At 39.5% G+C, this 15,557-nt stretch overlaps 1 protein-coding gene across 1 annotated transcript in view; it reads left to right on the top strand.

Annotated features, from left to right (window-relative positions):
- The window catches only part of LOC125235638 (cadherin-99C), a 166,856-nt gene that overhangs the window by 141,475 nt on the left and 9,824 nt on the right, over positions 1-15,557 (top strand). The window contains 11 exon segments of the mRNA XM_048142241.1: positions 4,604-4,709; positions 4,712-4,797; positions 5,025-5,162; positions 5,696-5,845; positions 6,283-6,397; positions 6,680-6,882; positions 7,442-7,582; positions 8,067-8,190; positions 8,948-9,108; positions 9,898-10,071; positions 14,947-15,156. Of these exon segments, the coding sequence (XP_047998198.1) occupies positions 4,604-4,709; positions 4,712-4,797; positions 5,025-5,162; positions 5,696-5,845; positions 6,283-6,397; positions 6,680-6,882; positions 7,442-7,582; positions 8,067-8,190; positions 8,948-9,108; positions 9,898-10,071; positions 14,947-15,156 (1,608 nt within the window).

Raw genomic sequence — 15,557 nt, forward strand, 5'->3', positions numbered from 1 at the left:
CGAACGAACACCGTTCACCACACTTGACCCCAGATGAGAACAGTTTAACCAAACGTTATCAATGCATGTAGCGGTAGTAGGAGTAACCCGAGTAGGTTCCTCAAACACGTAATGTAGATTGAATGACCGAAACAAAGATACATACAGGTCTTTATCAATAGATTGAGTTAAAACATCTATATTGAAATCGCCACATACGACTATTGATTTTTTGGAATTGGACGCTTTATTCAAGACATCTTCAACAGTATTCATAAAATAAGCCATGTTGCTAGAAGGTGGCTTATAGATACAAATTATAAGATACTGGTCCAGCTCTGCAGAGGCGATCTCACATATTCGATCCACAGAAAGAGCCGACAGGTCCCTACGCTCTTTAAATGCTAGGCCATCTTTCACTAATACAATAGAGCCACCCCCTACCGTGGTCGTTCTGTTATAAGCGCTAGCTACTACAAAATTACTTACATTAAATTTCATTGTGTCGTCTTTCAACCAAGTTTCCGTCAAGCAAACCACATCGAGATCTTGTCTTTCTGTAAACAACTCTAAATCTAGGATTTTGCCAGAGAAGCGATTTATGTTTTGGTGTAGTAGTGAAATACTTTTTTGCTTATCTGTTGTCTTTACTGTAAGTTTAAATTATGCAAAGAAATTTCTTTCGGCACTTTAGTATTTGTATTGCTGGTGTCACCAAATACATTGGTAATAGACTGTTTTGCATTTAGTACATGTGGATCAGAAATGTTATATGCCAATAATTTCACTAAACACCGTTTCTCTACTTGCGACATGTACATTGTATATTTTGTTAATTTGAAATTATAGATAAATTTATTAACATCAAATAACTGGATTGCTTCACGAACCTGGCTCGTCGCATTATACATAAACAAATTCATTCGGTGAATACACAGGTTGTAATCTCGAGTCATATTAAAACAGTATGGAAACGTACATACAATTATCTTACATTTAGATTTAATTTGAATGTCAATCAGTGATTTAATGCCAGTATCCAGCGACCTCTTAGTTACATTAGTATGGTTTCCGGCCAATACAACTATGGTAGTGAATTTATCATACTCGCAGGATCGAATTTTTTCAATGAGATCATTAAACGATAACCCTGAATAGCACCTATTAACTACATTTTGTTGAAGACACTCAGCCATTATAGGCCCAATTCCCACACCTATTTTGTCAGAGAAAATAATAGTTTGTCTTTCAGACCGTGACGTAGAAAGGCAACGCAGTTTCGATGTTTCCTGTTGAGACTTGTCTTGTATTGACGCCTCACCGCTTCGAGACGCACTCCCAGCATCAGCCATGCAGCATAACCCAAGCGTGGTATTCTCCTCAGTAGGTGAGGATCGACGTACAGATGTCTCACAGACCGGAGAATCCTGAGATGAAGCGGCCGGTAAATCAATACACGCACTTGTATGCCTACGACGACCATTAGCGCGATTGCGTCGATTCCACAAGTGACGACGACGTTTGACCCTTTTAGAATTTGAGCGCCTTGGTACTTTTTTGTGCTTCGGTGAAAGGATAGATGACTCATTATCCTCTATGCAGTCATCGGCTTGTAGGAGTTGCTCAGCACCTTTAGTGAGATCTTGATCGATTTTGCCAGAGTCTTCGGACTCTTCATTCTCTAGTTGTGTTGTTAAAAACCACTCGGTTAGTTCGCGGTTTTGTTGGCTAAGTTGCGTGAGCTCCGCTGCTGCGTTTGATAATTCATTAATCTGTATATGTGCCGAGGTAAGTTCTCTGCTCAAAGTCTCAAGTTCAGCTTTTTGTATGACTAGTTTAGTTTTTAATTCTAAGGATTCCTTTTTTAAGCAAATATGTTTTCTGCATGCTCTTATTCTACTCCTAATAAGTGATTTATATCTCTTATTTTTCTTTGTTTTAAAACTTTTCTTAAGTTTTCTTATGTTTACGTTTTCTTTAGCACTAGTACCTATGCTAGTGGAGCGATATATTCCGGAAAATGTCGATAATTCCTGTGATAATGACAAAGTGTTGACCCAATCCTCTTCCTTACTTTGGGTTAAAGTAGCTATTTCATTTTGCGCCTCAGCCAGTTGCTGCTGCAGAAAAACAATTTTCTCAAGTGCGGCATCGTGTACTGATTGACACTCCTGCAACTCTTCAACGAGTTTCTGTAGTGATTTTTTCTCTGCTTCAGACTCAGCTAGATGATCAGACAGCTCATTTAACTGACGCTTTAGCGCAGAGTTTCGGGCTACTATAGATTTAATTTCATTTTCATTGTCGTCCCTTTCCGCCAAAAGTCTATCAGTTAAGGCTCGTTGTTTATTTAATTCGTCTTGGGTATTTACTAGGTTTTGTTGTAGAAACATCCTTCGTGTAGTCATTTTCGTAAATTTACAATGATGTCTAGTAATTATAATATGTTCAGAAGTAATCTGTTATTACGGCGTTTTATAATAAATAGGTGACTAAACTGAGTAAGATGCGATTTCTGAACGCACGTTATCTTCAAACGTCAGTGTGACATTCGTTTGTCATCTGTCACTGTCACTACATGTGAAAGTGTCAAACGCAGCTGGTAATCACCGCTGGTTTTTTAGGGTTCCGTAGCCAAAATGGCAAAAACGGAACCCTTATAGTTTCGTCATGTCCGTCTGTCCGTCTGTCCGTCTGTCCGTCTGTCCGTCTGTCACAGCCGATTTACTCGGAAACTATAAGTACTACAGTGATGAAATTTGATGGGAATATGTGTTGTATGAACCGCTACAAAATTATGACACTAAATAGTAAAAAAAGAATTGGGGGTGGGGCCCCCATACATGTAACTGAGGGATGAAATTTTTTTTTCGATGTACATACCCGTGTGGGGTATCAATGGAAAGGTCTTTTAAAATGATATAAAGTTTTCTAAAAAACATTTTTCTTAAAGTGAACGGTTTTTGAGATATCAGCTCTCAAAGTCGTAAAAAGTATGTCCCCCCCCCTCTATTTTTATAACTACGGGGTATAAAATTCAAAAAAAATAGAGGTGATGCATGCTAATTAACTCTTTCAACGATTTTTGGTTTGATCAAAGTATCTCTTATAGTTTTTGAGATAGGTTGATTTAACTGTAATTTTGGCAGGTGTATAAATTGACATAATAAGTTTATTATATTTGCTGCTACGGAACCCTTTGTGCGCGAGCCCGACTCGCACTTGGCCGGTTTTTGTTATAATTAGTGCACTAATTCTGTTATTTTCAGATTAGAGATGTGCCAAACCGAAAATATCGCAAACCGGGCTGAACGGTTTGAGTTTCTACGTAACCCGGTTTCAACCCGGTTTGACCAAACCGAGTTGCTACGACGGTCCTTAGCGTATAAATGTAGCGGTTAGGTTTGGCCCGTGTGAAGCGCTTCGTCAGAATTAAACACGAATCGAGTCGGCCGGGTTGAGTTGAGTCGAGTTATGAGCGAAACACATTAAATAACGTGAAGCGCGATAGATCGACTTAACAAGTGTCACAATAATAATGTCTATGTCTATAGAAATGTATCCACTTAGTTTTGGAGTGTTAAAACCATTGTCTTATCCCGTGCATCTACTATATTTTCTCCACCTTTAAAATAAAATTTGTAATATTTTTAGCTTATATAAAGTTAGGGCAATAAAATGTTAAGATTCATATAATTCATATTTGTTATTGAATCGCGCGAAAATAACTTTTATTATTAAAATCAAACCAAAGCGCGCACGGCCGGGACTGCAAGCGTGTTTGAAATTCTGGCTGTGGCGCTACTTTTCGGCGCAAAAAAACAGCTATCCTGCTTGCACTCGCCGGCTTGCAATGGCGGTTTCGTTTGCTCGGCCCGCTATCTCGAGACAATTTCGAGTCGAGACGAGTGGGAGTGGGACCGATCGACCCGATCGTACCTTCGTTCGGCTGCGTTCCTTCTGCTCGTTAGAACCGGGTTGGTGAACTGTTAAACCGAGTCGGGCCGAGTTGAGCCTAACTCGGTTTGGACCAGGTTGGCAAACCGGGTTGACACATCTCTATTTCAGATGTTTCTATGTGTGAGTGTGGTTTCCAAACGGGCCTTTGTTCTCCGCTTTGATATTAGAGTGATAATATACAAAATTCAGCTCACCAGAATGTCGCAGACCTAGTTGCGAGGTAGATTATAACCTCATGTAAGTTATGACACATATTCTTGACTGTTTTAATTAGTCGAAACATTATTAATTAATTCATTTGAGTAGAGTAATTACAAACGCGGCTGTCAACAATCACGCACACACGCACACCGAGCGCAAATGTGGCGAGTCTTCTATTCCTATTCGTGGCTGATATTGGCTAGTCACAGTATTCAATCACTCTATATATTCGTACTAACTAATACTTATCGTTACCTACTACTTTGAAAATATCTCGTTTCCCACACTGCTACTCAAAGTTGAAACGTAGTTACTTTATATGCATACCACACATACTTAGTTACATCCAATTTTTGTATTTTCACAGACAGAAGAGGAATACGAGTTTTTAAAATGTACCTAATGACGCTATGTTCCAATAAAATAAAACCAATCATAAACCCTTTTGATTGTAATATTACAGGCCACAGAAGTATCCGAGGCGCAACGCTACACCACAGCCAAGCTGACCATCACAGTTCGACCCGTGGACGCGAACCCGCCTGCTGTCCACGCGTCCTCGGACGAGGCCGAGTTGAGGAGAACTCGCCGCGCGGGACCAAGGTGTTGGACGCGCAGGGCAAGCCCATACAACTGACTGTCACTGATCCAGACTTGGTAAGGGAACTTTTTTGTGCAGTGCGTAATTGTTTTAATCTAACCGGGCGGGGTGGAATAATAACTACTTATTTTAGAGAAGGCCAATTTTAGTTTACTTAAAGACATAAATAAAGTGCTTAAACAGATAAAGCATTTAGCAATATACATAAAGTGCTTAAGACAGATAAAGATATATATAATTAGTATAATTACCAAATAATTACCTATGTTTCTGTGTTTTACAGGGCCCTGGAGACCAAATACCAAAATATACATTCGAACTAACGACCAACTTCTTCGATATCGCTAAGGATGGCTACCTTGTCGTCAACGATGACAGATTGGATAGAGATCCCCCTAATCCTGGGAAAATCAGATTCCAAGTAAGTATTGTTATTAGTCTACTCCTAAAAATACTACATGTCTATTTTCACTAGACTAGATTTTCTATTATCCAATCGGCCGGTCAAGTGTTATAATATTAAACGCCAAATTTCTACAGAATTATAATCAGAGCCCGTAACTTTCATGCCGATTACATAAATTTGACGTCACGTTGCATATAGGATGATTCAATAGTTTCGTTTAATAATTAATCATTATTCATTAATCAATTAAATCATGTACAAATGACTTCAAAAGAAAGCTATTCATGCGTGGAATAATGTTTACGTGGTATGACACTACGTCAAACTACCACTAATTTAAAAAAATGCTTCTAAATAACTGGATATGTAAATAATTTGCAAAGATTTAATTCTCATCTATGTGTTCCACAAATTGACTTGTAACAACTGTATGTATGTAGGTAGTCACTTTGGTTCGTTATAAATGATTTTATTCTGTTTAAACCTGATAGTAAATAATCCTAATTTTAATGTAGTAAAGTCTCACTGATTTAATTCTTATCTTTCAGGTTGTAGCTCGTGAAGCGAACGGTGGTGCTGCGTCGGCTCCCCTTTCGCTGGCCGTGCAACTAATCGACCAGAACGACAACGCTCCGGTTATACCTAAAACTCAGCCCGTGATTGTACCCGCTAGTCTGGAACCTACTGTCGTCTACAAGGTATATTATTTAAATAGTAACCCCCTTATTCATAAACGTTCGCTAAAGTTATCAAACCGATAAAGATCGTTTGTCCCTTTGTATCACACCAATACGTTGGAAAGAGACGAACGAACTTTATCAGCATGATAACTTTCTTCTTGTTCTTTACTCGTTCCCTCAATGCTGAGGATCGTGACATCATGTCATTCTGTTGAAGGCTAGGTCCCTCCATAGGCGTCTGTTCCTAACGATAACTTTAGTGAACGTTTATAAATAGGGGGGTAATAATTTTGATAAAACTCATTCCAACGTTCGATTGTGTGGCCTTCCAAACTTTGCCTCACACAACCAAAAACGGCCATCATCGTGTTCGGCTGAAATTCCTGGATAGCGGATTTTTACAGTTACAAAATAATGATGATTAAAATAAAAATATACTTTTTGTGTGTTTTCAGGTTCAGGCGACGGACATAGATGAAGGCGAAAATGCGCGTATCACCTACTCTATCTATCACATTTCGAATAACGGCGGCAATAAATTCAATATTGATCCTGATACGGGAGTCATTTGTAAGTTACTAATATAACATACCGCCGGCGTATTATGCTTCCAATTTTATCACTACTATACTACGTCGGCTGGTTTGACCATTCGATATTAACCTAATTTCAATTTAATTTCTTTGATTTGTTTGTGTACGTAATATGCCTTTTATATCATATAACTCCTAGTACATTACTCTCGCACTTAAAATGAGCGATCTTATCAAAAACAATAACACGATCATTGAATGATTGAATACCGCTCCGCCAGATGACAACAATAAACAAAATTCTTATCATATTTTACAGCAAGCACCGGGCACCTGCAAGCGGGCGAGCAATACAGCGTCACAATACGAGCAACCGACGCACTCGGTCTGAGTTCACAGGGCATCGTTGAGCTATCTGTAGCGCCCGGACCTAATAAACGACCTCCAGTATTTTCTGCGCGGGACTACCAGGCGCCCGTCTCTGAGGGCGCTGCTATCAACTCCACTGTGCTCACTGTCACTGTAAGTAACTACGAGTAAATAGGTTTAGCTACACAATGATGGTGGTGGTATAGACAGATAGATAGAAGATAGAATACTCTTTATTGGCACACCTCAGAAAAAGATACAGTGGAGACAAAACAAATGATTATAAATAGAGGCAGACAACAGGCGGTCTTATCGCTAAAGAGCGATCTCTCCAGACAACCTTGGTATCTGTGGCGCCCTGCCCTAATAAGCGGCGTCCAGTGTTCTCCGCGCGAGACTACCAGGTGCAGGTTTCTGAGGGCGCAGCTATCAATTCTACTGTGCTCACTGCTAGTTATTACTTAGCCTACACAATTCGAAGTCATAGGGCATTGTTAAGCTAGGTATCTATGGCGCCCGGACCTAATAAACGGCTTCTAGTATTTTGTACAGTACAATATGATCGTTTGTCTTATTAACGAAAATTTTTAGTTTCAAATTGTCTGTGAAAAATTACAAATTGCTTATCTGATTCTTGTTGAATTTAAATAAAAAAACTACCAAAGGTTAGTTCTACTTGCATTTTATTAAATGGTAACTTTAATACTTTCAGGCCAAAGATCCAGAAAACGAGGCCGTGACATACTCCATAGCGTCTGGCAACGACTTGCGGCAATTCGCTATCGGCTCCACGACTGGCATCATTACCGTCATTAGAAGGCTGGACAGAGAAGTCCTCACAAGATATCAACTGGTATGTAAATAGTACCGGATTCTTCGCTATACGTGCCTACTCCACAGCATATAAACAGCAAGCGATACTGATGCTTAGCCAACGCCATGACTAAAGCATTTCTCTATGCTTAAAAAACGCTATGGGACGGGTCTGTTTAAGCACACACTGCGATTATCATGCGGTTTCAGTCTTGCACTTGTATGGAATTGAAGATATTGTACTTGAGACTTTTTGCAGTTCTAAAACCATTTCATTGCAATGCGTACTAAGCCTCAACGCAGTGTCTTCTATTTTATACCATACCGGAGTAAATACGATACTACAACGCGAGACAATGCGCCAATTGGGCCTAAGTTATAAAATGGCGTCGTTTGTTTTTCCGCATAATGTATAAGCATAATATTCATAATTATTTGTATTCTGTGGATGTTTTGAATCATCCTATAGTTCGGTAAAGCCAACTAAAACAAGAATATAACGCCTTAAATTTGTTTACTTTCAGATGATTAAAGCAGAAGACCCCGGCAAGTTGTCCAGCACAGCCACAGTCAACATCAAGGTGACCGATATCAACGACAACAACCCAGAGTTTGACGAGGACTCCTATAATTTCCAGGTCAAAGAAGGTGAGTTAGTCACATCACCCAAATCAAATAAGTCCAAAACAGACATAGCTTCTACGCGTAGCAGCTATCAGTTGCTCCAGATAGTCGCTTTATGTCTTAGATGTGTAGGTAATTTACTATTCTACTTAACCTAACCTAGGTCCTCCTACAACTCCTACTTCTGATCAACACGGTAGACATATTGTCTGTTATTTGTGTAAAGTACTAAAAACGATGATTTTAACAAGCTGAAAAGTCTGTAATCGATGCTACTGACTTTGAAAATTACTGCCTTGCAATGAGAATTGAACTCACGGTTTCCGGTGGCCAGAGAAGTCCAGAGGCCGCGAGTTCAGCCAACGCAGTAGTGTTTTCACTTTTAAATTTACTCTGACCTTAAGGTTGGCGTGAAGTTGACCGATCGCATCAGAAACACTGTTCTACGCTCCAAAACACGGATAACGGACGTAGTTGAAACAGTTGCCAAGCTTAAGTAGAACTGGGCAGGGCACGTTTGTCGTATGCCGGATGACTTGTGGGCTAAAACGACAACCAATTGGGTCCCGCCAAATCGACCTCGGGGTCGCGGCAAACCTCGACGGCGTTGGCGAGATGACCTTGACGCTTGTGATGAGAACTGGTGGGAAACAGGTCAGGACCGGGGTACGTGGAAAGGGAAGAGGGAGGCCTTTGCCCAGCAGTGGGACACTAGGCTCATATAAATAAATAAATAAGGTTGATTTTGTCCTACAACTTTAACTCTTCTATCTTTTTACAGGATTGGCAGGCGAGTTCGTGGGTTACGTTCACGCGACTGATAAGGATGAGGGCGTCAACGCTTTGGTCAGCTACAGTCTGCCTCCACACTTGCCTTTCAGTATCGATAATGGCACCGGAATGATTAGCACTAAGACTGAATTGGACTATGAGAAAACTAAGGTAATGACAATGACAATGATAAAGCTGCCAAAAAGTTAAAATTTTAAGGCCCTTCTCGAGGGACAGTATCGATTCGAATCCTGAATTTTTGACTTTCACTCGATAAAAATAATCAGGCGAGTTCGTGGGTTACGTTCACGCGACTGACAAGGATGAGGGCATGAACGCCTTGGTCAGCTACTTTCTACCGCCACACTTGCCCTTCAGTGTCGATAGTGGTACCGGAATGATCAGCACTAAGACCGAATTGGACTATGAAAAAACTAAGGTAGGATTTCTTTCGAATGGTGAAACTGACATTAGGTACAGGGTAGATTTGTACGTGCCAGTAAAACGTTTTACTTTGTCGCTTGCCATAAAGAGACTTTGATAGGTTATTTGTATAAAGATACAAACAAATCTCGTCCATAAGTAACGTGACGGTGTGTTCGCCACTGTAAGCATCTTCTGTTCAATCACAGATGTTAAAGATTTTATTTATGGCTTGTCAACACATTCTCTATAGGCACTGGTCCTACGGCGAGCTAGTAAACTATGATCTATCGGCTATAAAAACGAACAAAAGACAATCACTCCTCGTCGTAAATAAAAGAGACACGGCGATGTTTATAGTTACTCGCCCAGCGGTGAGCTATCAATATCGCCGTGTCTCTTTTATTTGCACGTGAGTGCTTATCTTTTGTTCGTTTTTATAGCCGATAGCTCATAGCTTGTTGAGACCAGTGCCTTATCGACAGCGGTTGCAGTGGCTAGGCTAGGCCTCTGTAGTAATGTGCTTGTATGGCGCAGGAGTACTCGTTCGTGGTGACGGCGACGGACGGCGCGCTGGACCGGCGGCTGGGCACGGCATCCGTCTCGGTGGCCGTGCTCGACGTGCCGGACGAGGCGCCCGTGTTCCCGCAACCGCTATACTCTGTGCGAGTGCCTGAGAATGCTCCCAACTACGCTGTCGTTAAAGTGCAGGTGGGTTACTGTTTGATTTTAGTGATTGAGGCATGGATTTTTAGTAGAGGAGATATAGCGTTTGGGGTCATAATAATTCCCACAGAACCGAAGTTTGTTTTTTTTAGTTCTTTGTGTGTGTCTTTTTGACATACTAAAAATATAGTAAAATATATGCGTGAAAAATGCATTTTTTCTACCGCCAAAACTTGTATGAAAAAGTTACTATGAAAAAAAAAATTCAAAAAGTTTAAAAATCGTTTGTGGTATCAAACTTCGGTTCTGTGAAAATTATTATGACTCCTCCCATACAAATGCTCATATGATATCCTCTACTACTTGGTGTCGGTGACGTTTTTAGTGCGTTTTCACATTATCCGATCCGATATCGGATGTCGAAAGGATTTCAAAAGCAAAAATCAAAGATGGCGGCTTCAATGTATGGGATATCTGTCCTACATCCGATATCGGATTGGATAATGTGGAAACCACTTACGCTTACGAGTAGCAGCCAAAAGAAGTTAGCGACATGTTTCTCCCCACTAACTGGTATACTGCTACTGTTTGGTTCTAATGGCGTCCCTATCTGAATATCGCTCAGCAGAGCTCACGCACATAGAACATTTTCCGTCTTAGTTGGGGAGTTTATTGAAAAACCTTAAATTTTTTGACCAAAGCATGAAACTTGGCACAGTTGTTCCTTATATCAAAATAAGCCGATTAAGATCGGGAGCCTTCGGGAGCCTCCCCCCTGGGGCCCGGGAGGGGGGGTCAAAGTACCGCTTCACCCGGCTTGGTTTGAAAAATTCTAACTTACCCCGTTTAGTTAACAGGTCATGTTTGGTATCGTTTTCGAGTAAATCAATAACGTAGAATTCGTTTTCAGTACTAAAATTATCAATTAATGGTAAATAAAATAAAAAAAAATAAAAAATTTGAAATTTTCATCCATGATTTACAAATTCAAGTCATCATAAATGACAAACTGTTTGCTTTTTCTATAAATAAATATATGACATGATAGCCTATTTAATATAGATTATAAAAAATATAACTTTTATCCACCTTTACTAACGTTAAGTTCCACAAAAAAATTACTTTAAGACGCGCGGCGTCGGTACGCCGCGAGCGTAATTTTAAAATGCCCTTATTTTAGAAACTCTATTAGACCCCGTTTAGCTATTAGGTCATGTTTGATATCGTTTTCGAGTAAATCAATAACGTAGAATTTATTTTTGGTACTAAAATTATAATTTAATGGTAAGTAAAATTTAAAAAAATTAAAAAATTTGAAATTTTCATCCATGATTTACAAATTCAAGTCATCATAAATGACAAACTATTTGCTTTTTCTATAAATAAAAAATATGATATGAAAGCCTATTTAATATAGTATATAAAAAATATAACTTTTATTCACCTTCACAAACGTTAAGTTCCACAAAAAAATTACTTTAAGACGCGCGGCGTCGGGACGCCGCGAGCGTAATTTTAAAATACCTCTATTTTAAAAACTCTATTAGACCCGGTTTAGCTATTAGGTCATGTTTGATATAGTTTTCGAGTAAATTAATAACAAAGAATTTATTTTTGGTACTACAATTATAATTTAATGGTAAATAAATTAAAAAAAAAATCATCTATAATTTGCAAATTCAAGTCAACAAAAATGTCAACCGTTTGCTTTTTCTTTAAATAAAAAATATGATGTAAAAGCCTACGCGTATGTCACTAAACACCCAGACAAGTTTGGTGGAAACTTCCTTCACGAACTGCTTGGTGTCTGATGACCATGGTCCAAATGTTTCAAATGCAATTGCCGCAAATATGTAGTTGTTTTTTAAAAATGCATATTTGCGCGTTTAAACTGGGCGTTTTGCAGCAGCAGTCCCTGGTTTCTGGGCCGAGCGTTAGACATTGGACGGAGCCAAGGTATCCACACAGGTCACGCCCCACGCCAAGGGTCGTCCCAGAAACCAAGGCAAAAGCAAGCAACCATCAGGCCGCTTTCCATCTGCTGCTGACAAGCCGACAGGTTCGAGGGTTGTCGGTATGTTCGCTGTGACGAGAGCCTTGCGGATTAAATTGTTAAGTGCAGTGTGTCACAAAATTCGGCCAGCAATAGACTGGCAGTGGAGTCCGTGGTGTCCTAATGCGTCGGCAGCAAGGGTGTGGTTGGCATGTCTTTAGCCCCAGTCTTAGACAAATGGCAGTATATGATGAAGTAAGGCAGCCTCGGAAGGAGGTATGTTCTCCAAGTGTCGATCTTTTCTAGTAAAGAGGTTCTTCCGGCACTCATTCACTGTTGCGTAAGGACCCTTGATCTGAAACAATATGTGCATTGTCATTTTATTTAAACAGATTCTGCAACTATCAAATTACAACATTTTGGTGGATCATTCACTATTACACACTGACCTATCATACAAAATAATTACAAACTTTAGTAGAATCTGATTAGCCTATCTATGATATTGCTCCATCTCGTAATAGTTTGAAGCCTTGGGTGGCCATGTTTTTCCCTTGTTGATCGTTTCAAGCTGCGTTTATCGTACCTATCCCATACTATGTCTAATCTAGAAACGTTTTCTTTTGGCTTTGAAGCTTAACCAGGCCACTCAAGGTGTCAAACTATTACAAGATGGAGCAATATCAGAGGCAAATCAGATTCTACTAAAGTTTGTAATAATTTTCTATGATACGTAACGTAAGTGGGTAATACTGAAGGTTACGTGATCCACCAAAAAGTTGTAATTTGATAGTTGTAGACTCTAAAATGATAATGCACATATTGTTTCAGACCAAGTCGTTGCGCAACGGTGAATGAGTGGTCGAAATACCTACCTCTTTAGGTACCAGAAAAGATCGACAATTGGAGAACATACCTCCTTCAGAGGCTGCCTTGGATCAGCATATACTGCGCACAGTGTACCAGGGGCCCATTTTTCGAAGCTACAAGTTACGATTTTCAACTGGTTGTCAATGTCTAATATGACAAGTTTGAAAGAGACTTCCGCTTGTAACTTGTAACTTTCAGTTTTGAGAAATGGGACTCAGGGCGTTCTTGTTTGGAGTCAGGCGTTGGTGCCACACCAAAATTTGCCAAGTCCGTCTTCTTGGGGATGGAAGGAAGAAGGAGACGAATGGGTACCACACTGGTCAGACAACACTGAAGTGGCCAGTATATGCTTAGAAGTTACAAGATGTAAATGTAAATCAGGTTGCAAAAACCGATGCAACTGCATAAAGAGGGTAGAGCCTTTTTTATGCAGTTCCATAAGTACCCAGCTATGTTTCTGTGAAGGGAATGTATAGTATGAGTATGAGTATGAGTAATCTGTCAATTAGGACACCACAGACTAAACTATAAGTGCTAACTTTTCAGTGTTGGATACTCTGGCAGTTCCGACTCAATTATAATAAGTTCATTATAATTGACTTTAGTTAACTATAATAATTTCAAAAATAGAACTTCATACAATTTCTATACTAATTTGCGATACCTGGCAAATTTTCCTGCATCTGAAACACATTTTTTTTATCTGTCGCGTTATCGGCCAATCAGAGACGGTTATTACAAACAATTGGTTGCTAGGTAATTCGATGTTGATACAACGGTGAACGACTCTATTGACATTTATTTTAACTTGCATGAATGGTGATATTTCCGTCCATTGATGATGAAGATGATGACTCGTAGAAAGAGTATTGTACCTATACAATAGTGATATAATTAAGCATTTCACTCTCGTACCGTACTACACATGGTACTCGACTGAAAAGTTTTGTATTATATCACGATTGTATAAAATACTATTATATAAATTTCTTTCAGGATTCACTACAATGAATAAATAACAGGTACAGTCGGTCTTTAGATCGTGTGGTCCGACCCGAGTGTTGCCGTTGTCGACACCAGAGTCAATAATAATGAATCTTTTTCTATTTATGCATTAACACACCTCTGACACTGGCGATCAAATATATGAAAGAGGCGCGTTCCCCGCACACAGTCTAAGCTCGCGTAGGTGAACGCGTACTATCCTTTGTGAATAGGCTTTAATATCATATTTTTATATTTATAGAAAAAGCAAACCGTTTGACATTTATCGTGACTTGAATTTGCAACTCACAGAAAATTATTTATTTTTATTTCATTTAATATTAAATGGTCATTTTAGTACCAAAACTAAATTCTACGTTATTAATTTACTCGAAAACGATACTAAACATGACCTACTAGCTAAACGGGTTCTAATAGAGTTTTTTAAAATTAAGGTATTTTAAAATTACGCTCGCGGCGTCCGAACGCCGCGCGGCTTAAAGTTTTTTTTATGAAACTTAACGTTAGTAAAGGTGAGTAAAAGTTATATTATTCATAATCTATATTAAATAGGCTTTCATGTCATATTTTTTATTTGTAGAAAAAGCAAACAGTTTGACATTTATGATGACTTGAATTTGTAAATCGTAGATGAAAATTTCAAACTTTTAATTTTTTTTTATTTTATTTACCATTAAATTACAATTTTAGTACCAAAAATGAATTCTACGTTATTGATTTACTCCAAAACGATACCAAACATGACCTATGAACTAAACGGGCTATGTTAGAATTTTTCAAAGCAAGCCGGGTGAAGCGGTACTTTGACCCCCCCTCCCGAGCCCCAGGGGGGAGGCTCCCGAAGGCTCCCGATCTTAATCGGCTTATTTTGATATAAGGAACAACTGTGCCAAGTTTCATGCTTTGGTCAAGAAAAAAAAGGTTTGGTCTCTTTTTGTCGATAAACGTCCCCACTATCTTGCTGTAGTGTCACAAAAGTGCTGTACATGTCACTCGAGACTCGAGTCTATCTCCCACTTCACTATTTTTTAACAAAACTGTTCACATTACAGGCGGAGGACCCCGACACGATGCCAGAGATCACATACACGATAATACGCGGCGATACTGAGCTGTTCTCCATCGACCGCAAGAGTGGAGTCATCCGTACATTACGTCCGCTCGACCGCGAGGCGGCCGCGCGGCACGAGCTCATCGTTGGCACTGAAGAGAATGAAAGCATGCACCCAGGAGCTACTGCTACTGTCGAAGTCGCGGTCGAGGTTGGTTTATAAGTCACAAACATTCTACAGTGACTCATAGATAAAGATAGGTAAACCCTCTGATCGCAAGAGGAGTAGTACGCACTCTGTACGCTGGACTGCTAGGCGGCCACGCGGCATGAACTCATCGTCGACACTGAGGAGAATGATAGCATGCACCCGGGAGTTACCGCTACTGTCGAGGTCGCAGTTGAGGTTGGTTCATTCACCGACAATAGTATCGTACATAATTTTTAAGAAAAAAAAAACCGCCTTACTTTGGGGTTCTGGTGATAAATACTTTCAAATGTTGGATTATGTTATCAATTCGTCTGTATAATAATATTTTTTAATGTTTGTTATTCGATATCTCCGTCATTTCTGAACCAATTTTGAAATTTGGATGATTCTGAAGTACTTAC

Source organism: Leguminivora glycinivorella, chromosome 2 (genome assembly GCF_023078275.1).
Source record: "Leguminivora glycinivorella isolate SPB_JAAS2020 chromosome 2, LegGlyc_1.1, whole genome shotgun sequence".
In the NCBI taxonomy this organism is placed as follows: domain Eukaryota; kingdom Metazoa; phylum Arthropoda; class Insecta; order Lepidoptera; family Tortricidae; genus Leguminivora; species Leguminivora glycinivorella.